Source organism: Pipra filicauda, unplaced genomic scaffold (genome assembly GCF_003945595.2).
Source record: "Pipra filicauda isolate LSUMZ 115617 unplaced genomic scaffold, ASM394559v2 scaffold165_size2600900_pilon, whole genome shotgun sequence".
NCBI classification, from domain to species: Eukaryota; Metazoa; Chordata; class Aves; order Passeriformes; family Pipridae; genus Pipra; species Pipra filicauda.
The window spans coordinates 788,271-814,599 of record NW_024104162.1 but is presented as its reverse complement, the minus strand read 5'-3'; the positions used below and the strand labels follow the sequence as shown (position 1 = coordinate 814,599).

Below are 26,329 nucleotides of genomic sequence, written 5' to 3'. Positions count from 1 at the left end.
AGCAGAGTCCCAGGGTGAACTCATACCCCATAGGTGCTCCCCCCCACTGAACACCCTGTGAGTCACACGGTGCTCCAAGCCCAGAATAGGCTTCCTCCGCCAGAGCAGGAGGGGATGTGGGCTCATCCCCCAGTGTCTGCCTGCAACCCTCACAGAAAGGCACAGGAAACCTCAGAGATCCTCTCAGTCCATCTCTGCCAGGAAAAACCATTTTGTGGGTGACCCAAGGGCAGCCAGGACTGTGACCAAAAGGAAGAGTCTGTGCCTGAAGGCAGAGGAGGAACCCCCACATCACTGACAGACCCTCGTACCCCACTGTCCCATGGGGACCCTAAACAGGCACTTACACATATCCATCCCACAGCACCTTCTTGGGAGCAGAAAGAAGATGGAGGGCTGAACTGCTGCTCCAGGGGTAGCAACACACCAGCCACAGCCCCCATGCCCAGTAGGTGCTGTCAGCAAAGCCCGGCTGAAGGGCCCTGGGCAGCACCTACTCATCGCTCTGAGCTCTTGCCCAGACGGCTTTGGCATTGCCTTCTGTCTCATCACCTGCCTCTCCCCTGGGAGGAGGGAGAGGCTGAGGAGGGGCTTTATTAAGGAATGTCCCACAGGTGCTGCTCACCTGACATCATTCCATGTAGGGACAGAAACCCCAACCTATGTTGGTTTCATCAGCAGCTTCACCCTCTTGTGCAAGAGCAGGGCAGGCCTGAACTGTCAACGTTCATGCACCATCGAGGCTGTTTTATGGTTTGATAAGGAGCAAAGGAAGTGCAGTAAACAGGGAGATAAAGCAGTGCAGAATGTGAGCTCCCAGTGTCCCCCCAAACAGGTCACCTGGCCGCTGCCTGTCCCCCTGATAATGCCTGAGGTGGAGGGGCAAGGGGAGGCTGATAAGCCAGGGGCCCTGGGGACAAACATGGCACTGACAGGCACGGTTCAGGGTCAGAGCCTTCATGGGCACCACAACAAACATTTACTCTTTGATGCCAGGGTAGCCAAAGCAAGCCTTATTTTGGGGTCAGCTGCGGGTTTTGATGACTCTGACCCCAAGGCTGCAGCTGCTGTCGCAAGCCCTTAGCTCAGGCTGTGCTTTCAGGAAGGTCAGGAGGGAGATTTACAACGCCCAAGACCTTCATTTTCCCTCTCTCTTTATTAGTTTTCTCCAGAGCCTGCCCTGGGCCAGCTCACTGGACACCTAGCAGAGAGGAAGCAGCGCCCAAGCTCTGTTATTTCACATGCCCACTTCCCCAGTAGCTGGGTTGAGTAGCAAACACTGGGGCAGCACACTGTCATGTCCCTTGCTAGCAGCCAGTGCTCCAAATCCCTGTCTGGCCAAAACGGATTTGTGGTGCCCATTCCAACATCTGCAGCACACTCCCTGGAGAGCTGCAGCTGCCTCCCAGCAAGACCTGGATCCCACTGCTTTCAACTGTGCTGCATCTTTGGGAGCCCCTCCATGAACTGCATTTTGTGCCAGCTCCATCTGAGCCTGTTCAGTTGGTTCAGACAGTGTTGGGAGCTGTGTGCTGGTGCCTCTGGATCAGACCTGCGTGGGTGGCCGTGCGAGCAGGGCAGTGGGGTGCAGGCTGTGTGGCTGTTCCCAGAGAAAGGAAGGAGGATATGAAAGCACCCTGTAAACATAGGGAGAAAAATCCAAGATGCTTAAAGATGTCATTTAGCTTGACCTCTTATTATACCTCCTGCCATTATACTTGATTGGGGGCCAACAAATGTGTCTCTGTCTGAGGGCTGACATGTGGCAGAGGATTAAGGGAGGGCAGGGGGATGGTTTCCCTGCAAATGCCACTTCGGGTGACCGAACCATCCCACCTGCAGCATCCTCACTCAAGTGCTGTTTTAGTCAAACTCATGTCTGCCCTTCCACCACACAGCACAAACCAGACCCACGTGCACAAACCAAGACTGCTGTGCTGGGAACACCTGGCCAGGAGTTTGAAGGACAGTGCTGGGGCATCACGTATCTTCCCATGGCTGCCTCTTCCAATGGGGCTTCTGGTGCCCTCCAGAAAACCCTGCTGCTTCCCAGACCCTTTCACCATCTACCCCATCCATCTCCTGATCTTGACCTCTGGCCTGGACTGGCCCAGGGAGCCTGGTCCTGGCCCAGCACTGCCTGGAGTGGTCCCAGCTAGTGCTCAGTCATGGCAGGCATCCCACAATGGGTGTCTCTCTGTGGGGAAGGATTCTGAGTTCTGGTGGAGCAGTTGCTCTGCCAGGACAAGGGAGGTTGGCTCAGCAGAGCCACTTTTCCCCCCAGGCAGAAGTTCAAAGTCTCCATGCTACTCTGTGCTGGGAGATGGAAATGAGGGAAAGGAGGAAATGGTTATTCCTGGTCGTGATGGATACAGCTGACTGCTCAGTCTGATCTCCCAACCAGCTGCAGAGGGACGGGTGCATAAACACACACACGTACATATTTATAGGCACACTCGCAGCAACTCATTTTGCCCAAGTCCCTCAAGATGTTGCTCCTCTTCTTACTTTCACTCTTCAATTTCAACCCATCTCTGAGCCTAAAACTTTGCTCCTTCAATGTGAGGTCTTTTGGAGAAACTAAAATAGCCAGACCTGAAGTCGTTGATGCCGTGGTAAAGGTACGTTCGTTTGCTTGGATGAGACAGACATTGAGTTTTCTGAGGGTTTCTTAGCTGTGGAATCTTGAACTTTATTTATCTTTCACTTTATTTTTCTTTTCAAGTGAAAAAATGAGTGCATAATTTTAAAAAAATTATACTCTGAAAGTAAAAATCAGCCTGTGGTTGAATAGGATGTTTGCTGTTATTTTAGCCTGCGTGAGAATATAACAGAAACAACGTTTGCTGTTTCCTTTGGAAAATGGAGTTAGGAAAGGAGGAAAACCTCAGTGCTCAGTAAAAGTAATTTTCACTTCGAATCCACGGAGCTTTGTTTTGTGATACATTATTTGCCTTCCTTATGTGCTAATCATTCTGAAATATTCTTGTCTAATTAAACCTATTCTCAGGACAGCAGAGAGTATCTGTCATATTAGAGTCTGGTACAAATCCGAAAAGCCCAATTGCTAATTTATGTGAGCAAACCCTCACCACCAGGCTGCCTCTGCAGCAGCTGAAGATAACTCTGCCTTTTAAAAGAACCACATTTTAGACTCTTAGCTTTTGCAAGTGCCCTCCAAGATGCCACAGTAAGGGAGAACGTGGTGCTCGGCATTAGTGGGATGGCTGTGTGTCCTGAATGGCACCAACAAGGAACAGCACCATGTAGCTGGGTTTTAATACTTTGATTGCAAACTGCCAGAGAAGAGGGGTTTGCGTGGGCTTTGCATTTGCAGACCGTTCTTCTTGTACTGTCATCACTGTGGGGAATATCTACTAAATTATGGGTAATTTAGGTAATTATGGGTAAGTTTCAGGGGGCAGAAAGGGGTGCTTTTTTCCTGACAGAAATCACCCACAAAGTTTAAAGAACAATGAAACCAGGGGCAGAGAGAAGCCTCTGACCATGCTGGGCTGAGCGTGAACTGGGCTTTCCCGTGGGGAGTCCCAACAGCAGCTGCAGGAGCTGAGCCCTGCTGTCCCTCTGAGGTGTGCAGCCCTGTTTTCAGAGAGGAGGTTGCTTTGGGCACCAGGGGCTATTTCAGAGGGTCTGCAACAGACTGGGGCAGGTGAATGCTGACCGTAGGGAAAGGGGGGTGGGCAGGGGCAGCCCCCCAGCAGTGGCAGGGGGGGATCAGGCTCACGGCAGTGGCTCTTGCTGCCCCTTCCCCTCCACACTTCCTCCTCAGAGGCACGTGCAGAAGTTTTTCACTAAATCTGAAACCACTCTGCTCCCGAGTTTCCTCTCCCAGCTCATGCTGGGGTGTGCAGCTACTCAGAAAGCAGAAGAGCTTCGCTCCAGCCACTGCTCCCCTCCCATGATCCCAGGCTGAGTGCCACTTCTTCCACAAAGGACTTCCCCCACACCAGTAGCCACTTCTTTCTAACCCCTTCCTAATCCTCCAAAACCCACTATGTGTGAACTTCCTCCTGCTCCTTCCCCTCGCAGATCATTTCTCGCTGTGACATCATGTTGCTGATGGAAATAAAGGACAACAAGAACCGTGTTTGTCCTCTCCTAGTGGAGAAGCTCACCAGGTAGGGTGGCCATGGGCAAATGGGCAAATATTGGGAAAGACGCTTGGCAAGAGCCTGTGCTCTGCTCAGTGCCACCCTGCTGGGTGGCAAAATCTTAGGATGTGGGCTCTGTCCCAGTGTCAAGGAAGGACCAGGCTCTGGCAGTCTCACTGAGGGACAGGGGCAAAGCCAGCTCCAGACCACTGTAGAACACATTTTTAAATCAGTATAACCAAGTTAGATTCAATTTGCTACAGATTAATTCCCAAAGGAAAAAAAGAAGGGAAATGCCCTCACCAGGCTGGTGCTGCAGCAGGACAGCCACCTTCCTGCAGGGCTGGGAATTGCTTTAGATTAGGGATTGACAGCCTGGAGTGACAGTCCAGACAAAACAGCAGCGTTTGGCTGGCTGGATGTGAGACCCAGCTGAAGGAGAGACAGAGGCTGCAATGAGCAGGGAGAAGGGTCCAGCTCCTGAGAAGGGCTTAGTGTCTTTACCCACCTGCCTCTGAGGTCAGGCAGGCAACGTCCCACACCCTTGGGCACAGGCAAAATTACCTCGCTCTCAACCGCTTTTGAGTGCAGAAATGAACTCAGGAACACCACTTTCCTTCCAGTCAGCTGAAGGAGCCAAAGGATGAATACAGGTGCATTACCAGCCAGAGGCTGGGAAGGAACAGCTACAAGGAGCAGTATGCCTTCATCTACAGGTGAGTGAGGCCCCTTGCCAACAAGCCAGCCCTCATCCTTCCCTCTGGGTCACAGTCCCACAGAGACAGGCTGGACATGGTGGTGGCTTTGCTCTGTGGGAGCTGGAGATGTGCAGGCTTTGTGGGTGGGATGGGCTATGCCTGGGTGTGGGGATCATCCCAGACACAGCCACCAGTGCTGCTGTATCTGTCCCAGACCATGGCCCAGGGTCTGGGTCCGAGCATGGAGTCAGTGTCAGACAAGTCCCAGCGAGCCACAAGTGCGACATTCCCTATCCTGTCCATTCTGCTGCAGGCAACATCTGGTATCGGTGAAACAAACCTACCAGTATCCTGACACACAGCCTGGGGATGAGGATGTCTTCTCCAGGGAGCCCTTTGTCATCTGGTTCCAGTCTCCAAAAACCGGTGAGATGTTTCAGAAACGTGTCATTGTCCCACTGGTGAGTCATCAAGGCAACACTGGCTGGACCCAGGCATGTCAGGGGAAGGCTCAAGGGGCCACACCCAGACCCCATGCTGCTTTTCCTTCCAAGAGCAGCATTTTGCCTTTGTGGGAAAGGCCACAACCCCAGGAAAGCCTCTGCTGCTGCAGGCAGTGGGTTGGCGGATGCACTCCCTGCCTCTGGCACGGCCGGGAGCAGCGATTGCCACGGGTGCTGGATCAGGGTTTGCCTGCGCTGGCACAGCGTCTCAGGCTCAGCTGAGTGCCTGGAGGGGGACACTGTGCAACCACACAGAGACTGCCTCTGGTCCACAGTCGGAACAGAAACTTCCTCAGAAAAAAAACCACCCTTGCTTCCAAGTCAGTCTCTGTTTCTTTGTGACTGATTCTCTGTTTAACCATTACATTTTTTCTGTTCTTCTGCCTTGTTTTTAAGCTGTCAGTGAGTTTGCTATAATCCCTCTGCACACCACACCAGACACTGCAGTGCGGGAGATTGATGAGCTCTATGATGTGTATTTAGATGTCAAACAGCGCTGGAAAACCGAGGTTGGTTGCTACATCTGTGTTACTAGCAGGGCTTTGGTAGAGTCACCTGGCAGGCTATTCACTATTCACACCTGATAATCTTAAATCCATTGATAATGAGACCCAGGTTTTGAGTATCTCTTTGATGTATTTTCGCTGAATTCTCCATATTTGATACAGCAAACTCGATCTCCCAATAAGATTGTTATCAGCATGCCCTGGTGTGCCCAGCAGAAAGGAGAAGTCCCACTGCACTCAGAGAGTGGCTGCTGTTAGAGCTGTAATGGCTACTGGGAGCATCCATGGACCTTAAAAGTCCTTGTCAGTCTTCTTTTGAAGAGCTGTCCTCATGGAAACTTTTGAAAAACCTCCTACCTTCCAGAACTTCATCTTCATGGGAGACTTCAATGCTGGATGTAGCTATGTTCCCCGAAAGCAGTGGAAGAACATCCGGCTGAGGACTTACTCCGAATTCATCTGGCTAATTGGTGACAAAAATGACACGACGGTGAAGGGCAGCACGAGCTGCCCATATGACAGGTAAAGGGCCACTGCCAAACCAATCACTGGTTATGACTCTCTGAGTGAAAAAATATATCAAAAGGTGTCAGTAACGGACAGAGAAAACAAATGTACATGAGGCCATCAAAGATAAAACAGTGTCCAGGGGAAATGTGATCCAAATGCTTCTAGTCAGGAGCACAAAGCACTTTGCAGACCTGTTGGTGAGTAGGTTTGGAGAACAGGCAGGATTTCAAGCAAGAACCAGCTCTTGCTGTGGCTCAGGTGGGGATAGATGACAGGCCATTCAGCAGCACTTCTCATCCCCAGGGAGCTCTGCAGACACCTGGAGGAAGGTGCTGCTGCCTGTTCCGTGCCAGCTTTGCACCATGACTTTGGCTCTTCCATTTGTAATTTGAATTGACAAATGCAAAGCCAGGTTCTGCCTGGGGAGGGGACACCTCACCTTCCTCTGGCAATGTGGCAAGTCCTGCTGCCAGTGCAGTTCCCTCAGCAGGGACAAAAAACACATCAGCTGTTGGAGCCCAGAGCCCTCTTGAAGAATGAGCTTCTGGATCTAAGGAGGACTTCACTGAGACTCCAGTCATTGGTGTGTTTTGTATCCAAAGCAGGGCTTTCAACTTCCCAGCACTGTTAGGTGGGTTTAGACAGAAGCCATTTGACATTGGCTTCCAAGAGCAATGCATGCCAAGATATTTAGATGCCTCGCTGCCAAGGAGGCACCTAAAGGAGCTGGCATGTCTGGATGGGACGCCCATGGGTAAGGACAAACTATACAGCAGGGCAGTCTGGCTGCTGCTGCTCAGGCACCTCATCACAGCACCCCATTCCCTTGATCCTTGCAGGATCGTAGTCAGCGGACAGAAGCTCCTCCAGGCTGTCGTGCCACACTCTGCCAACATCTTTGATTTCCAGAAGGACTTTCAGATGACTGAGGAGCAGGTAGGCACAGCACAGCCTCTGCAGCAGCGGGGCAAGGGCTAACACAGGAGTGCAAAGCCAGCGGTGTCCAGGCAGTTCTGAACATGGTCCTGGCCATAAAACTGCTGCATCTTCCCAAAGTAATGCAGTGCTTGCGTTGCACCTCCCCACATCCATATCCCAACTGGGACAGGGCTTGGAGAGAGCGGGAGTGTCCGCTCCCAACCCTCTGTGCCCTTGTCTTGCAGGCACTGGGAGTGAGCGACCATTTCCCAGTAGAGTTTGAGTTAAAAGCAAAAGGTGGCTTCTTCAACTGGCTGAGATCAAAGTTTTCAAGGAATAGGAGGCCAAGGAAGAGCCGCCAATCAAGATGATGATCATGCTGAGTCCTCATCCATGGCATGGAAATACACGAATGCCAACAGATCTTGTGTAAATATACTCACAGCAAGTGGAACACCCCCCACCACCCCCAAATATTTTGTTAAAGTTCAAATATTTTGGGTGAGAAGGCAAAATAAACCTTCAGGTTATTTTCTTATTTTCTGTATGCAGAAATAAACCAGCTAGAAGCAGCACACTGTACTTACTGTACCTGTTGCAAACGTAAGGAGCTACTGCAAGGGTAAAATACTTCCATGTGCTTTACCTGCAACACCTGAAGGGCAGGGATCTCCACACATTCCTGTGGGCTATGGAGCTCTGCCACTCCTCTGCAGGGGCAGAAGAATTAAAAAGGGCTTTCTGCATCTTGTGTGTGTGTGTGTGTGCCTCAGAGCTGCAGCCAGCAGGACTCGAGTCTGTGCCCTGGTGGTTTGCAATGAAGGATGTTGCTGAATTTAGAGTATTTCTCGGTGGGGGTTTGAAACTGCTCGCAGCATTGAGGGCTTGGGGAAAGACAGACATTAAAGACAGAGCAGCGAGGGCCCCTTTTCTGCACTCCCTCAGCCCAGAGCAGCAGGAAGCTGGTGGTTCTCACCCCTGCCTGCCCACCTGCAAACCTGAGACATCCTGTGGATCCCAGGTGACTCTGCTGCCAACTGTCATAAAATTCACATTTAAAATCTGATTTCAGCATCCTGACATGGAAGTGAACTGCATCTCCCCCTCCAAAAAAACCCCTCTCCAATGCAGCTCGAAGTCCCTCCAATGAACCAGATTTTAATGACGATTATTTAACGTAGTGGTGCAGCAATCTGTTTTCCTAGCTCAGCCCACAGGCTGTATTTAGTGCAAACCAAACCCTGTCACACAGATGGCATCCGAGAAGTGGGAATAATCCAACTGTTAGTAGAGGCAAATATTCATCTCCCTTCATCAATGAGCCCTGGCTTGCCTGCTGAAGGGGCAGGGAGGGCAAGAAAGCAAGAGGGGCTTTGTGAGGAGGAAAACAGTTTGGCCTTTGTGAAACTGTTCAGTGAGAAATGAATTTGAAGAAAGAAACTAAATCAAGAGAAAATGATCCCAAGGGGGTGTGTGCAAGGCAGACAACAAATCCTCCAACTTTCAGTAGCAATTAATTTGAAATCATACAGCATTTCATAAGCTCCCTCGATTATACTGCGGTCAAGGCAAAGGAAAGAGCCTGATTTAGAACAAATATTTACACTGAGATTTTTATAGAGATGCCACTGTCTGGCTGACAGCAGTGATGGCTCATGTGAAGGCTGAAGTCAGCCTGAGTCTCTGGCCTCATGTCTTGCTCCTACGTAAGTCCCTTCTGTCTCTTGGCTTTCAGAAAGGAACAGTGCACAAAGGAATAAATCACGCTCCAGGAAAACCATAATGGGCACATTCAGTCATGAAAAAGATGTAATTCTGACTAAGTTTTACTGAAAATATTTGTCCTTATTTGCAATGTTGAATACAGTCCTTTACCCAGCCTTTGAAGATAAGAGATGTAGCCAGAGAGCAACCTTGGGAGTGATGTCAGTGCCTGTTGGTTTGGAGCTGTGAGCCGGGTTTGACTGGGATAGTAGCTGGATGGAGCTGTGTTTTGGATTTGTGCTGAAAACCAGGTTGATAAGACAGGGATGTTTTCGTTACTGCTGAGCAGCACTTACACAGAGTCAAGGCATTTTCTGCCACTCACCCCACCAGTGAGTTGGTTTGGGATGCACAAGAATTTAGGAGGAGACAGCAGACCACCACTGACACAAGGGATATCCCATGCCATATGGAGAGACAAGCTCAGCACACAAAGCTTGGGGAAGAAGAAGGAACAAGAGGACGTTCAGAGTAATGGTGTTTGTCTTCCCCAGTAACCATTACGTGTGATGGAGCCCAGATTTCCTGGGAATGGCTGAACACCTGCCTGCCCACGGGAAGGCAGTGAATGAATGCCTTGTTTTGCTTTGCTTATTAAACTGTATTTTTCTCAACCTACGAGTTTTCTCAGCTTTGCTCTTCCGATTCTCCCCCCCGTCCCACCTGCAGGGAGTGAGTGAGCGGCTGTGGGGCTGAGGTGTCAGCTGGTGTTAAATCACATCAAGCTGCTGTTGCAGAGATGCTGAGCATTTGACCAAGAGAGACAGCTTAATACAAAATGATGCTCCCCCATGGAGAGCTGGGACACAGTTTTGTGGAATTCACAGCAGAGAGACAGCATCTGCACTCGGATTGTAATGTTTGATAGGGGCTGGGAGGTGTCCAAAGCTCCTACTGTCAGCACAGTCTCTATAGATATTCTTGTGTTTATTCCATACGTTCATTAGACGTATTATAATTACATCCTAAAATGTTTAACAGTTCATGTCATCTCTAGATTTTCCTCACTGGGGATCATTACCCAGCTGTTCCAACTGCAAAGGGGTTTTCAAGTTGTTCCAGCCTGCAGGAGCCTCGATATATTCTGCAGCCAGAACAAAGGTTCTCTTTTTGATGAATGAGGCTTCTTGAGCTTAATTTATGATCAAACAGAAGTTTTACACTGTGAATCCAAAATTCCTGGAAAGACTTTATCTCATGCAAGCCAGGTCTCAGATCATGGGAGAGAAACAAAGAGGCTCTTCAGAAACTGAAAACTCTGTTTTCACCCCAGCAGCCCTGGCCAGGCAAGAACACAGAGCAGACAGGGTTCAGCTCAGCAAAAAGTGCTGAGATCCCTCAGGTTTGGGTCTTGGGAAGCCCTTCTCCAATACATGGTGCTGGAGACATCCTCACTTCCTGCAGACCCAAGGTCTCCACTGCCCCACAGAGAGACCTCTCCTAGCCCACAGAAAGTCCCTGCTGCCCTGCTCCCAGGATGGAGCCTGGGCTACTCCTCACCCTGCAGAAACCCACACAAGGATGGTTTTTACTGCCCTGGGGGTGTGAGTCCCTTAGCAGGGAAACCCCCCAGAACTCACAGCAGCAGCCCAAGGCAGGACTGCCACTTCTCTACAGCCCCCATCATCTCTGCTGGCTTGGTTTGTCCATCTGCACTTTCACCTGAAGAGGGCTCATGTCCTCTTCCTGGCCTTGGCACTGCTCCCCACTAATCCACAGAGAGGGCCCAATACCTCTTTTCCTTGTCCACAGAACAAGAGACCTTTTGGCGCTGAGCAAGGCTCTGCCTACCTCCTTTTGCCTCCTTTGAGCTACTGGCAGCAATGAGCACACAGAAGAGCTGGTACAAGACCCCACGGGATCCTGGCTTGTTCCTTCAGGGTCTGTACATCCCCCAACACAGACTGATGGATCATGCACCGTGACTGAACCTGCAGCATTAGGGGAACATTAAAAAATTATATATAAACCATCATCAAGCAAACATGCTGGGATGTGCTGTTTAACAAACTGAAGGATAGGGGTCAGCTGGACCAGGGGTCATCCCCTTTCTGCACTATGGTAAGTGAACCAAGTTCTTAAGCTCTTTGGCTCAACAATATCCACGTGCAGCACAGCCTCTCTTGTTTCAGTTTACATCCACATTTGTTTTGCTTTCCTGTAAGTTTGTGCATGAATGCACACAGACATGAGCAATTCAAGCCTGAACACCCTCCAGAGTTCCTGCTTCTTCCCCACCACACGGGCGATGGGTGAAGAGAAGGAGGTGCCAAAGCCACCACTGATGGTGTTTGGGCTGGGACACATATACATCCCGTGTCTGGACATACAGATCACAGAATCAAAGAGTAGTTTTGGATGGAAAAGACCTTTAAGATCATCGAGTCCAACTGTTAACCCAGCACTGCCAAGGCCACCACTAACCCATGTTCCTAAGCACCACATCCTGTTTTTTGAACGCTTCCAGGGACAGTGATTCCACCACGTCCCTAGGCAGCCTGTGACAATGCTTGACAGCCCTTCCAGTGAAATATTTTCCCCAATATCCAATCTAAACCTCCCCTGGTGCAACTCGAGGCCCTTTCCTGTAGTCCTGTCACCTGTTACTTGGGAGAAGAGACTGACTCCTACCTGTCTGCACCCTCTTTTCAGGTAACTGTAGAGTAATAAGGTCCTCCCCAATCTTCCTTTTCTCCAGGCTAAAACCCCCAGCTCCCTCAGCTGCTCCTCATAAGATGTGTGCCCCAGACCCTTCATCAGATGTACACGTGAACAGCTGTTTGGCCACGTACAGATGTGCAGCAAACAACTGAGCTGCAGCCCTAGAAAGGCTGTGTTGTGCTGTTGCACAGCGGGGCCAGTAGCACTGATAGCAAAATCAAAGGCAGAAAAATCAAAGAGCCTACCAGTGTGGGATTGCTAAAACCAGCAGTTGGTCCAAGCCCAGCTGCTTCATGGCTCCCTCAGCCTCTGGAGGGATTGTGGGGAGCACTTGGTGCCCAAGGCTGGACTTGGCCACTCACTGACTGAGCATCTGCCTCAGAAGAGGACCAGGAGGGGAGCAAGGCGTCCCTGGGCAACCCAGGGGGAGCTTTTTCGGTTCCCCTGTAGCCCGGAGCTCAGTGGTCCCTGGGCGGGGCTTTTCTCTGCCAAGGAAGCTAGGGAGATGGAGAGCAGGAGGTGAGGACAGCAGTCATCCTTCTCGTGCCTTTATTCAATAGGAAAATAATTTGAAAAATCACTTTCTCCCCCTCCCTGCCTCTACCTGTGGGTCGTTAAAAGCATTTGCAAACCTCCGTCAGCCCCTTGCCCAGAATAAGGCGTTTTTCCCTGCTGCAGGGCGCCTGCCCACTCCCCGCCATGCGGAGCCACGCACACATTAAATATTACTAGAGCCCCCTCTGGTGGCATTGCTGTAAGTCCCAGTGTCTTGGAGAATTCCCGTGAAATTCACACCCAGACGCCTCAGCACGGCCAGCAAACCCAGCCACGCCGAGGAAGCCGATTTCACACTTAACTGGGAGCTCGTGGATCTGCATCCCCCCGTCTGTCTGCATACAGACCTCTTCACTCACTGCAGAGAGCCCGTGGCTGACCCCCATCCCTGAGCCCACCGTGTCTATAAATGAGTTTTGCAACAAAAAGGGAGCACTTCCTTGGCTCCAGGGCTGGTTATTCATTGCCCAGGGTTATTCAACTGGGAACATGCTGCGATGACCTTCGCAAGGCAGCCCTGCTTGCAGGCAGTGGCTCCCAGGACCTGGTGCTGGGAGCTTACAGGACACATCTGCCCCAGGGACCCGTTGGTGTCCCTGCCATACCTGTACCAGGAGCATCAGGGCAGCTGGCTTGGTCTAGCAGCAGCCACAACCTTTCCTGCCTGCCCAGCCCCTCAGGATGTCTTACAGTGACTGCTTCTGCTCTTCAGTGGTTTGTACATGGTTTTGGGGAAGATGTGAGGCCGTTCTGGCCACCAGCACCACCATCCCTTCTCTGCCACAGACGCCACCAACCCCTTCTCCAATGCCAGAATCACAGAATATCCTGAGTTGGAAGGGACCCACAAGGATCACTGAAGTCCAACTCCTGGCCTTGCACAGGACAAAAATCAGACCACGTGCCTGAGAGCATTGCCCAAAGGGTTTGTGAACTCTGTCAGGCTTGGTGCTGTGACCACTTTCCTGAGGAGCCTGTTCCAGTGCCCAACCACCCTCTGGGTGAAGAATGCTTTCCTAATATCCAGCCTAAACCCCCTTGAGCTGGGTTTAGCCCACGCTTCTCTCCATCATCCCAAGAGTTCAGGGACACAACCTCTGCACTCTCACCTTGTATATAATAACCACAAGCGCCCTTTCTCTGCAGGCTGGTTTTCAGCTGGTGAGAAAAACAAGGTTAAATACTTTGTGTGTAATTTTAAATATAATGTCTCAACTGTCAGTGTTTGCAGGGGCAATTTTCTGTTAGACAGGAGACAGATTTATAGGAATTAATTTTCATATTGGCAAAGTAACCAGAAACCTTCCCCGAAAAGCTCTGCAAATGCCGGCATTGAGACATGACCGCTTTTTGTGCCTGTCTGCTGGGAGGAGGGCCTGACCCCAGTCATTTTTGGGGAAGCCAGATGCAAAATCCCACCCCCCAAACAAAACACCCTAGCTGGATATTTCTGTCAGAAAGAAATACCTCCCTGGCAGGGCCAGCTCCTCCATGGGGCCCGAAGGACTCACAGGCTTCCAGCTCAGCAGGGATGTAAATATTTGCAGTACCAAGGTCCTGCAGGAAGGCAGCTCAGCGCAGGAAAGAGCTGTCAAACATACCTCTGGATCCTGCTAAATCATATTTTCCTATTAATTTAAAAAAAAATTCATAAATACTAGCCTTTCATTCATGTTATATAAAGAATGTGCTTTAAATTTCAGTCAAATTAATAGCGACAGGAGTTATAAATCCACCCTGATTTAGTGGCAATGTTTTTTCTAAGTGCACAATATAAATTCACAACCATGAAAATTAACTCTGAAAGTCTGAGAAATTCTGAAAAGCCATTTAAAAGCATTTTCCCAGGAGGCCCTGGGGAAACAGCCCAGCACAAGTGGGGGGACTGGCAGTGGGGCTGTTTTGATAACCTTCAGCAAAAGGGACCTGGGAATATTAACCATTACTGTGGAGGAAGAAATTGCTGTCTCCCTTCCTGCTGCTTTTCCAGCTTGGATGGAGCCATGAAGATGTGGCATCTCACAGTGGGGGGGAGGATGGGAATGGGAGTCACTGTAACACAGAGGAAAATTATTTTTAAAAACAAACCTTTGCTTACAGGAGTTTGGGATGCCTAAAGGTTCAGGTACCGGGTGGGTTTGCTCCCAGCCTGCCGCAATACAGCAGGGCTGGGTGCCCTGGTGCACGTCCTGCACCGCTGCTGCTGGCAGCAAAATTCCAAACACTCCTTTGTGCTACTCTGGATGTGGACAGGAGATGCGAAAAACAAGAAAAATAATTAAAAAAAAGAAGTTTCTCCAAGCTGGCTGGCACAGAGCACAGAATAAACACCTGAGGATGCTGCCAGCAGCTTTGCAAGACCCCATCCCTTGCATGCAGATGGGTCCAGAGCTGTCCCTGACCTGGCAGAGGCCAAACTGGACAACCAGTTTCATTTGGCTCATGCAAGAGCATGGCACAGCCAGCTGTCATAATAACAAATGGTTTGGAAAGAATCTCTCCTCAAACAAACAAAAAACACTGTGTAAAAAAGCATCGTGCCATTCCCTGAGTTAAGTTTCGTGCAACTTGATCCCAGTTTCTGTCAAGTGATGTCTGTTTATACGTAGCCACCTTGGACAGGCTTTTAAAGGTGATTTATACACAGTTTGCTCTCTTTCTTTTTTTAGGTAAGAAAGGTGCATTGTCTGCCCTGCAAGTACATTTCAATATGGGGCAAAAAAACCAAATTGAAAAATAAAATCAAATCGGTTTAAAACAAATACATGTAGAAGTTAAAAGTGAGTAGAGAAAAAAGCAGTTTCTGGATTGGAAATTTCACAATCTCACTTTCCACAGACAATTAGAGGGAAAACTAATTACAGGGTTTGCATAATCTGACCAAACCCAGAGCTCTGCTGAGCAACAGCCCCAGTGCCCACATTGCTAATGCACCCAAGAGACTCGGAGCAGCTCAGGGCTTTTTGGGGAGTGAAGGGAGATGCAGCTTGAACACACAAAGTGCTCTGCACAGTCCCAGGCCTGGAGACTGAGCACTGCAGTAATGTTTCCAGAAAAATTAATTATACTAGATTATCTTTATATATATATATACATATAAAATAATTCAATTATTAATTTGAAGCAATCAAAAGATTAAATAATTTTAATTATTAGGATAATCATTGGAATATTTTAAATTATTAGAATAAGTTAATTAATAGTAATTATTTAACCCCAAAGCTATTAAAATTATTTAAACACATATATTTATTATAGATACTCACAGCTGCACAAGATGAAATGCAATTCTCAGTTTTGAGCACACCCCAGTATGAGATATTTGCCATGCTGGCTGCAGAGACATGGAGGTAAGCAGGGACACCCAGAGGGGTCTGAAGAGGGAACCCCAAAGCTCCCCAAACCAAAGGAGAAGGCCAGGGGCAGCAAATGCAGGTGAGCCCCCAGGGTATGGCAGGAACAAGCACAGCACAGGGTCAGGGACCATACAGGGCAGACAGGGAGTGAAGGACAGTCTGAGCGTGCAGGTTGTGAGGAGCTCCAGGACAGCATCTCTAAAGATCCCTTCCCTCTGCCCATTGGGATGTACAAGTGCATCAAACCCCACTGACACCAGACAGGGGGATGGAATGCTCCGGAGAGTGACCATCCCATGGGAACTGGTGTGCCCCAGGGACTTACCTTCCACCACCCACCGAAACATCCAGTGAACCTCCCGGAGGTACAGAGGGTCCCAGTGTTTTCCTATGTGGCCATGCCCTGACTTAGGGGCTGCCCTGAGTCAGTGGCCACCAGGGGGTCCAGGTGGCCACCGAGGGCACTGCCAGATCCAGCAGAGCACTCACAGGACAGTTTGGGCCAGTTGAAGAGGGATGGATGAGTTCCCAGTGGGACTCACAGGCACTAGGTGGCCAAACCCTGCTATAAACCTGCACCAAGGAGAGACTATAAACAACAAAAAAGAACTTAAGTTCAACCAAAGTGGCAGAAAAACACTTCCACAGCTAAAGGCAAAAAAGTACTACCAGTCCTCTGCCTATAATGAAGAAAGTGCATCTTCTACCATTGCAAGGCTACCCAGCAGGAGGCACTGGGACACCAGTAACCCAGTACACTGACACCCCAGCCCCACAGCTGCCTGCTAAGGTGAGCACTGCACATAGAAACCTTCCCGGTGCCAGAGACCAAAAGCAGAGCAGAATGTCCCCCAAAGCACCACTCTGTGCCCAAGACAAAGTCAGTCCTCAGTTGCCAGAGCTGCTGGAGGTGGCTGAATGTTGTTGCCAAAGATCAACACAGCCAAGTTACACCAGAAGCTCTTCTCATCACCACCAATGGGTGCTTGCTCTCCTTAGCAAGGTAATTTTTATGGACACTCCACCACAGCTGTCAGTGCCCAGGCAAGGCAGAGTTGGTCACGTGAAGCAGAGCTCAGCTTTTGCTGAAGGTAAACCCAGCCACGGTACCAACCAGTGTCCCTCAACTTGATAGACAACCCCCACTAATTTCAGCCACTGTCATTAAACCCAGACAAGGGGTGACAGGCAAGAGAAGGCCAGACAAGGGCAGGGTGACTGGGACATAGGGGTTACACAGGTGAGACGCTCTCAAGGTTTACTCACCCCAACAGCTGTATCCAGGTTATTTTGTTTTGTTTAAAAACATTAAATAGGAGGTTCATGCTGACGTAGCACAAGGCTAATGAAACACAGTTAACTATAAAAAGGAAATAATCTGATAAACCTGGGGCAGGAAAGTCCTTGGCAGCCACTGCATCTCAGGTTTCACTGGGGCTTTCAGCAGGAGTGTGTTTGGGAAAACATCTGCTGGTTTCCATGGCCGTGTGCCGGAGCTGCCGGTCCCAGGTGCAGGGAGACACCTTCTGCAAACAACCCCAGGGAGCCTGGAGGAACAGGGGGTGCCACTGGAGTGCCCTGGGATCAGACTGATAACCCAGCTGGCAGCTCAAGGGACACACCAGTGCCAGCTCCACTGCCCCCGTGCCTGGGGTCTGCACAGGGGCAAAGGGGCACAGGGTGTTTATGCTGTGGCTTAAACTTCTGGCATTTTGTTTTAAGGAAAAAAAAGGGGGTTAGAGTTAAAAAAAAAAAGAATAGCACTGAGGTTATGCCCAAATTTTCATGGCTACCTGCAGGGCCCATGGGCTATCCGGTCTGCCTGAAGCTGCTATGTGGTGTAGTTTCAGTTTGAACTTTACTGACTACATATGAAAAGAATCCAATATTGTTTTTAACATGCACATTTTAATGAAGCAAACATTTCTATTTAATAAGTTATAACATACAATTTTACAATCCTGTATTTTTATTCCAGTTTATTTTGTTTTAAATTCCTACTTTACAATGTAGTGAGCATTTCACATTAAGGCACAAAAAAAAGCACAGTAAAAAAACCCTCAACTTTCCTTTATTTTCCCAATGACTGTGCTGGAGAGTAGTGCATCCACATGTAACTATAGAACCATAAGTATGAACTTCTCCCAAGGGACAGTGACATTTCAACAAATCCTACCTTCTCTTAGTCGCAGAGTTAAAGCTCATTAGGAGAGTCTACTAAAGCCCCAGCAGCTGACAGCAATTCAGATATGCACTTGGGAAGCAGCGTGGAGCAATCCGGGACAAACAGACAAGTCATAAGGAAGTTTCCACTCCCTGACCCTCCTCAGCAATGCCTGTTGCAGCACGAAGGGGATTTCAGAAGACACGTGTGCTTCAGGCATGTCCTTGGACTGAGACACCAAAAAAACACCTTGGACCAAAGATGGGTCTGTTCATGGTACTATTGCTATTATTTGTACTGCTATTACTGGTAGGTTCACACACCCTCCCTCCCTCCCCACACCCCACTGCAGCTGTGGGTCCCCTTCCCAGGCTGGTTTCTTTGCACCATCTCAACTACTCCCCAGGCCCGTGGCCTCCAGGGAAACTGCTGGTCATCATCCCAACACACCATGGTGCTCTGTCCTGCAGCAGCTGTGGGTCACACAGGCGAGAGCTATCCCTGGCTCGGCAAGTTTAGGGGATTTACTTAACCCAGCCAATCCAGGGGCTTGTTCTTAAATAAAAAGAGTGTGGGGAGTTACCTGTAAAGTTACAGAAACATCACCAGAATCCCAAGCTAATTAAAAACCGCATTGCTAGCATCATGGACAAAAAGCTACCTGTCTAGAGTTACAAAGCATTAATATAGAAAGGCTGAAAGCTTCCAGGAAGTCGATTTCAATCTGCTTTTGGTTTTCTGTAAAAGATAAACTTTTTCTAAATGTAAACCACTAGCAGAGCATTTTCAAAAACATTTTAAATTTGAGTGGTAAAGCCACTTATAGTAGCTTTTTATAATGTTAAGCGTTAAAATTGATCAAGTATAGAAAGGCACCTATTATAGTACCAGTTTTACCTCATTTCTTTACAGAAAAGAATTTGAACTGGGGACAGCCCAAGTCATATTCCATAACTAAAATGTAAAGTCTCCAGTCAAATAAAATCAGTAGTTAAGATACCCAATTACAAAGACAAATTCCAGTTTTCAATTAACATCCAAAGTCTTTAACATCCACAAGGGAAATTAGTGTCTAGTCATCCATATGATTCTCCGAACATTAAAAGTGACCCGGACAGTACTGCAAAGGTACAATTTGAGGAGGATATTAAATAGATTGACATCAGGTTGGTAAGTAGGATAGAAGTGAAATGCTTGTACAAAATAGTTACAGAGTTTACATCTGACTGTATTGAAATGTGAGCCGTGTGTATCTAGATACTGCATTTTGCAACAGGACTGCACCCAGGATAACTCTGCATCTGGACTGCAAACGCAGAGGCCGATTCTGGCGCTGTTTATGGAACAGTGACATGGAAGGGACTCCCGGGGATGTGCTCGTCACCCCATTTCACTGCCAGGACATAGTCACCCCTCTCCTTGACGACGTAAGTGACGTTGTACTGATGGCTGCCCAAATGCTTGATGGACACCTCTTCGCACGGTATTGTAGGTCCGTGGACACCGACTAACAGCATATTGGAACCTACAGCAAAATAACAGACTGTCAACATTCCTGAGCTTAAATAAGCCAGCATGGTTGTACCTTAATATACTGGCTCTGTAACACATGGATTTTGTTATTTCAATTCACAGAGCGGTAGTCTGAGGTATGGCTCAGCTAATTTGGTATAAGAAAGAATTTTATTTTAAAAAGCTTTCAACCTCATAGAGGCAAGGGTTTATTTGAGCATTTTGCCAGATCTGATAGGGTACCACTATCTAACTAACTAGAGCACAGGAGACATCAATGCTGCTTGTGAAAATGAGCTGGCACTGCTTTACAAGTACTTCATCAGAAGTTAATAGCAGGGGCCAGTGAACATAGCTGGCCTGTGAACACAGCTGGCCTGTAATCCACCCTCCACAGAGCTCCTGGATGATGCTGATGATGGTGATCAGTGCTCAAGGCAAATGGGAACACCGTGCATTAAATGCTACAATGCACCACAAGGGTTGCTTAAGTTCAGCAACCTGTTTGTTCTCATGCCATAACCCTGTGGTTCTTTCAGGTGCACCTGGCTCAGATGAAGTCATTTGGAGAGGAACTGGCATCTTTACAGACTCTATATTAGGACTGACTCAGTGAGTACAGTGTAGTATTTAGAGTTTTTCTTTAGCATCAGATCAACACCTCAAGCTCTGAATTTTAACTCTGCAAGTTGGTTTAGAGGAAAAAACAGCCCAGCTAAACCACCCACCCTGAACATCCAGCTGGATTCTCCATCCATACCTGCTTTGCTGCAGTCCACAGAGAAAGAACTTTTCTGACCCACAAAAGCCTTTGAGAGTCCTGCTCCACGGGAAATCACTTTGCTAGCATCCGAGGTGGATTTGGGAATGGCGCTATAGCAAGTTTCAGTGGATGACCTCGTCACCGACTCTACCAGGATGGAAGAAGTTTCGTTGGCACTGCCTGGGCTAACCAGTCGCTGTCCTGGAAACAGAGAAGATTTCTGACATTCAGATTCACCCCATCTGAAAGGCATTCATAAGGAGGTTTCGAAACCCTCCTAATGACTAGCATGCATTCTGCATCCAAAATGCATTTTTGAAGAGGAGCAATTTCCTACTTGGGTTTTTAAGCTGACATCTTCCAGCACCACTGGCAGCAATCCCATCCCAGAGCCCTCAAGTGGTTGAAGGACCACAGGAACTTCAGGATTCATTAAGCAAAGCTGGCTTAAGAAGAGTTAATTGTGCTCCAATCACCAAATGGCAAAAATTAAACTTGAGTTGGCAGAAAAGCAGGTGCAATTTTGCAATAACCCATTTTGAAAGCAGAGCGTGTCCCAGCCTGAGGAAGTGCAGTCCCTGCCGCCCTCTCCCAAGAACATCCCTGCACTTTGGGCACCAGGAGAGGGTTCACTAGCTCAGGGGCAGCAGCAGAGATGAGCTCCAGCCTGTGCTTAAACACAGTGGTGAAGAGAAAGCTTCCTAAACTGGCCTTCCTCACATCATCTAAAAGCCTCCCAGATGTTACCGATGTTTGGTTAGGTGACACCTGCACCAAAATTAGACCAAGAGAGGCATCACTTATGCCACAGGCAAGCAGGTTTCAGGCTTTGGGGGGAAAATGGGTAAATAAGTCATATTTCCCTACTGCCACTGCAACACCCTGACACTAGATCAGGATTTAATATTCCCCATGAAGCTATTTTACAGCCCACCACTGAGTCAAGCTGGTAAGCTCCATGACTGTTGCTCTTGTAGCTGCTCCTGAGAGCCCTCATCTAGGCTTTGGAGGTGAAAGGGAGGAACGTTTTTCTTCTTATGCTTTTGGGTATCTAGACCAGAATGCCACTGTCTCAAGAGGGACGTATTTGCTGAATGACACGAGCTGCTTCAGGCACACAGTAAGTACTGGTTAGCTTTTTACCTGTAACCTTTGCCTTGAAGGGGCTGCCCACTATGTGGTTAGGTCCACCATATTTAACTCCAATTAAATAGTTTCCTGGAGCCATGGGTGTGTACATGACTTTGTAACCTTCTGGAGTTTCCTGGCAGTCCATTTTCACCTTTGATGGCCCTTCAATTGTAACAGAGAGGGTACCTGGACCAGCCTTGGTCGTGTTAATGAAAAACTCCGACTGCAGTCCTAGAAAGATGTAGCACAGTAAGACACACTCTTCCTCACACCCATGTTACACATGCAGCCTCAGTCATTAAATAGGAAGGGGTAATTCGGTGCAAGACCAGGCTGCCCAAGGCTGCAGGCAGGGAGGGACACCACATCCCCCCGCCCCACATCCTCTCACAGGCGAGTCCCAGCCAGGGGCTCTGCACCCCTGGAAGTCTCCCCGGCTTCATCCTGCTCCCTTCTCTGCTTGGGTTATGTGACTGTGTGGGACAAGGGGTCATGAGAGCCCTTCAGGACTGAAATGGAAGTAATTCACCATCAAAAAACTGGCTTAGAGAGAAAGCAAGAGCCTTTCTCTTGGGTGTCAGAGCCCACACTAACACAGCTCCAGCATGTATAAATTCAGAGAGCTCAGAGCTGTTTTGCTGCCTGGACCACAAATCAGCACTGAAGAGCCTACAGGAAAGCAGGAGAGACAAGGGGCAGGAGATCTCCTGGTGTCTGAACTGCTTGGCAACAGCACTCCAAGCAGTTTGTGGAAACAAAAGCTTGTTTAATTACAGCATCTGGTTAACACAGCTGAATTATTGCTGCTAATACTAAGCCAATGACACAATGCCAACGACATAAGATAAAAATTAAATAAGGCTTTCAGCCCCAAAATAATTTACTGTCAAACTCTGGCTTAAAATATTTATGATCTTTGGGCTGTAGCATGAGACACTGCTGAGAAGGAATAAAGTGCTCGAGCTCACTCAAAATCAGGACGGCCATGGGAAAGTTTACTGCTGCTGCGACAGAAGCATGCAGACATGGGAATAAACTAGGGAGAAGTTTGTAGCCTCTCCACACAAGAGGCTGCTGTGTCGCAATGCTGGAAGAGCCCAGTTCCCACAGACGATTGTGCCATCCAGCAGCCCATGTCCCTGGCACTGCCTGCCCAGGAGGTCAGGCATCAATCTGCAATGCCCCGCTCAACTGGAAGGAAGTTAATTCCCAAAGCCAGCAAGCTGCACAGCTGCTCACTAAGACTTCTTGCTCCAGAGTCACTGGTTTTCCCTGTGCCCCAGATGAAGGCTCGCATTGTTGCAGGCTGCAGGCACGCAGCCCTCGTGGGGGATGGTTCAGGTGCTCAGCCACTGGCTATTGAAACCCCTACACTGGGTCATTGTTCAGAAACGCTGCTCAGCAGCTCCCAGGGCACCAGGCCTTTGGCAGCAGCCAGGATTCAACAAGGGGGCACAGAGTAACTTTACTGAAGTTAAACAGTCTATTTAGATTTAAAACAACCCCAAGCACCTTTATAGATGGAGAAAAATTCCCCTGTCCCTGATGCATCAGTGGCTAAGTATTAATGAGTGCTTTTGTTTCCACCTATTAAAGCAGCACAGGCTGTATCTTTATTTTATGTGGTGTATCCACATGTTTCCAAAACCAACTGCTTGGTTTCTCCAGAACACCAGAAGCTTTAACTGAATAACTGCAGTATTTTTTTTCCCAGGGAGAAAAAAGGTAATGAAATGGAATCCACAAGACACAGCAGTAGATGGGATAAGAGGAACTAGCTATTCCCTTGCATAACAAAAGGAAAGAAAAATAATCAGTTTTACTCTGCTATTCACCTGTGTGTGTGGCCTGAGCAAGCACACAATTAAATAAATCAATGTACATATCCTGGAATGTTTTCATACTTTCTTACTAAGGCCACCAATCACAGAAATGAAAAAACAAACCCTAAACTCTACATTCTTGAGTTGAGAACTATCAGATGAGGAAACCGCAGCAGACACCGGGGTGTCAGATTTCCAAGAAGAGACTGTTCACGCTGCATCTGAAGCACACAGCCAACACAACAATCCACTGTTCTCCCCAGGGTTCACACATCATACTACATTTAACTTGAAATTTCTTAGAGCTGCAAGCACTGAACAGAAGGTAACAGGGTACACCCTGGTACCCATTTAATTAACAGGGGCACACAAGTTAAACAAGATTTCTTCAGCTAGACAGCCAACTCAGACATTGTGTTCATGCGTGGAAGGGAGCCAGAGCATCTCCAGAGCTCCAAGAGACCACCGAGGTGGAGCTCAGCTAACTGGCAGAGTTAGCCCAGCTGCTAACCAGCAGTTCCACTGAACGCACGCTGCAGCTGCTGATTTACACAAGTTTTAAGGTTGTTAAGGCTCAGTATAGCCTGCAGACTTGTAAGTGATGGTTATAAGACATGAGGAGCATGCTAGAAAGCAAAATTAGCCTGTGCTCAGGTCAGCAGAGAATGTGGGTTAGTTCAGCTGCCTTAGCAGGCAAAGTCATGTAAAAATATGGCTAGGAACAACTTCTGTGTATGCCTCAAAGCCAAGTGCAAACAGGTCTGTATCGGAGCTGTAAGAGGAGGGTTACCCGTGGTGCCGCTCTCCAGGCCGGATCCGTAGGCCGTGACCAGCGTGGGATTGCCCGCCTGCCCGGGCTCACCCACACGCACTTTGAACGGGCTGCCCACGACGTGGCTCCCGTTGAACTTCACGTCGATGGAGTGGATGCCGTTCTCGTGGGGGATGAACCGAACGGCGTACTTATCTGTGAGAGAGAAGTGGCTTTTCTGACACATCAGAGAGAACAATCAAACAGTAAACCAGCAATTAAACCCAACTGGTTAGCAACCCAAGCTTCTGTAATGCTTTGACATGTTTTGGTCCCAGGTTTAGTGAACTCAGCTACACAAGCTGCTAAGCTCATATTTAAGTAGGAAAATGCTGTATTTATTGCAGGAGGTGTTACAGATTGGATTTTCACCTTGTTTACTAGGATCTGATCTCAGCTGTCATCTAGTCTACAGGGTGAATTTTAGAGTTATTTGCCTCACTTGTGCACTAAACATGACAACTGAATCACAGCCCAACCTGTCAGCAGCTGAGGGAGCAGTGCAGAGAAGAAAAGCAGCTGGTTAGAGCAAGCCAAATCTCACCAGTGGGCTGAGCGTGCTGCTCTGACACCACAGACACAGCACCTTTATCTAATGAAGTAATTTAGCAATTTGCTGATATTTAACATTTTTGATTGCGTGTTAACTCAGAGGAGGGACTGATCTCCCCCAGCTGGACAGCTGCTGTCTGTCCATAGTACAGGCCATAACTCATAGAGACTTCAAGTGAAAAAGAAAAGCTCATTGCTGAAACAGGTGTTGAGCTTTCTGTAGTGTTTGCTTATAGTCAGCTTCCTTGACATTTCATATGAAGGAGTGAGTGCAAGTTAAAAATAAACTATTAGTCAAAGATGGAAGCATAGCTTTGAAAAATAAACTTCTCCCCATCATATTTCTCCCACATCATATTTCATTTATGACTAATATCGCTGTACCTTCACTGGCAGGCCAAGACTTAAATGTCTGTACTTTACACAAATGGGGGTCAGTCAGTTCATTTGCTATCTAGGAAAAGCATGGACGTAACCCTGACTGAACAGCTCTTGACACCAAGAAGTAATTTTTGAAGCACGGTGCTCATCCCTTGGGTACACTGTTCACAAGCCAAAGAAACTGAATTCCCTTGCTGTGGGACAGCAAATGTTTTGGAGGTCAGACAGTTTGTTATGACACCGTAAAGCTGTGCTCACCTGGCTCCAGCTCAGACACATGGCACTCTTCGACAGCTCCAGAGGGGCTGTGGACTTTAGCGTCGATCTTGCCCTTTGCCCCGTTCAGCCTTATAGCAAAGGATGCCGGCTGATTAACTTTTAATCCAGACTCCTGAGAATGCAACAGTCAGATTATCAAATTTAAACTTCTTGTTTCAGACAGCACAAGATTTGTGGCAGGGAAATAACCGCTTCAGCATGAGGGTTTTTTCAGGTTTCAACAAAAGGCATAATGTTGTTACTTGCATTAATGCTCATATCACCTCTCTGTCTCTTAGGGGGTGGCTGATTCAGGAGTCACCCACACTGGCTAGGCTGACTTCTCCCATGGTAACACGGGTTTTTGGAAGCCTGACGGCTCTGCCACATCAAAGAGAGGCAGGCTTACAAGACTAGTCACCCGTTATCACTGAGGTCAGTCCTCGGTATTCAGGCACTTGATTTAAAAGATGCTTAAGCTATAGCTCCATTTTCACAACCCATTCACTCATTCCAGATTCATTCAGGGAAAAGCCTCTGATAATCCAGTTGTCTGAAAGAGTAATATGCATGTTTATATTTGCCACAAGAGGCTGCATTTAGAACGCCACCACAAGATGTCTTAAACATGAGAAAGCAATTTAAAACATGAAACCAGATGTTGCGGTGCTGTCAGGCCGTCAGTCGAAGGCGAGGCAGCTCCTCATCTGAGCTGCAGTGGTCCTCAACCAGCACAGGACATGCAGCTATCTACCAGTAACATCTCATGTTTAACATACTTTACCTGATTTTGTTTTCAACTAAATCCTGAAGAGGGAAATAAATGCAACTGAGTAGAACTGAGGTACAATGTATAAACAAGTCCCTGATGTGGGTTTAGTGGAGGCTGATGCTGCACAATGCACTCCATTACCAAATACTCAGCTTTATCTGCCTCTCCAGGACTTAATTGAAGTGAGTATTCCTGTCAAAGAGTCTTTAAATGAAACACAAGGTAAACATCAATACCACAGTGACTAATTAACGCCCTTGTAACTCCTGGTTAGAAGAGATACTATTGGATCAGGCTGTCATGGTTCATTTTTACAGCCGAGGTGGAGAAGTCCTGCAGCCTAGGTAAACTCCTGGGAACCACAGCTGGGTTAGCCAAAAAAACATAGCTAAAAAAAAGCCTCAACTGAAGTACTAATCACGACTCAATGAGGACTGAGGTACAGTATATTTAGACACAGATTCTCAGTCTCACATCCAAGCTTCTGGCTTTGGAGATTTTAGTCAGGCCTTTAATGTTACTTGTATTTTAATGCCTGTAACCACACACACACACAAATGACATGGTGAGGTTAGCAGA

At 48.2% G+C, this 26,329-nt stretch overlaps 2 protein-coding genes across 4 annotated transcripts in view; one reads left to right on the top strand and one right to left on the bottom strand.

The window, feature by feature from the left end:
• Window positions 1-2,468: 2,468 nt before the first annotated feature.
• DNASE1L3 (deoxyribonuclease 1 like 3) lies at window positions 2,469-7,822 on the top strand. The gene is made up of 8 exons (XM_027728899.2): window positions 2,469-2,621; window positions 4,051-4,139; window positions 4,736-4,828; window positions 5,124-5,236; window positions 5,710-5,822; window positions 6,184-6,341; window positions 7,169-7,265; window positions 7,493-7,822. Exons 1-8 carry the CDS (start codon window positions 2,490-2,492, stop codon window positions 7,616-7,618), a joined length of 921 nt encoding a protein of 306 aa, XP_027584700.1. The 5' UTR covers window positions 2,469-2,489; the 3' UTR covers window positions 7,619-7,822.
• Window positions 7,823-17,471: 9,649 nt separating this feature from the next.
• The window catches only part of FLNB (filamin B), a 72,258-nt gene continuing 63,400 nt past the window's right edge, over window positions 17,472-26,329 (bottom strand). Inside the window, exons 41-45 of one of the 3 annotated variants that reach the window (XM_027728813.2) lie at window positions 24,979-25,111; window positions 23,767-23,943; window positions 21,166-21,384; window positions 20,020-20,223; window positions 17,472-19,272 (exon numbers count right to left, since the gene is read on the bottom strand). In XM_027728813.2, coding sequence (XP_027584614.1) covers window positions 19,085-19,272; window positions 20,020-20,223; window positions 21,166-21,384; window positions 23,767-23,943; window positions 24,979-25,111 — 921 coding nt within the window. In that variant the 3' untranslated portion in view covers window positions 17,472-19,084. The remainder of the gene's footprint in view (window positions 19,273-20,019; window positions 20,224-21,165; window positions 21,385-23,766; window positions 23,944-24,978; window positions 25,112-26,329) is intronic. The other 2 variants (XM_027728803.2, XM_027728821.2) reach the window with 2 other exon arrangements.

What these genes read in the sequence shown, in the direction of transcription:
- DNASE1L3 (XM_027728899.2), top strand. Translation starts at nt 2,490, where the DNA reads ATGTTGCTCCTCTTCTTACTTTCACTCTTCAATTTCAACCCATCTCTG. An exon ending in TCGTTGATGCCGTGGTAAAG is followed by an intron (nt 2,622 to 4,050) that starts GTACGTTCGTTT and finishes TTCCCCTCGCAG; the next exon opens with ATCATTTCTCGCTGTGACAT. An exon ending in TTCAGATGACTGAGGAGCAG is followed by an intron (nt 7,266 to 7,492) that starts GTAGGCACAGCA and finishes CTTGTCTTGCAG; the next exon opens with GCACTGGGAGTGAGCGACCA.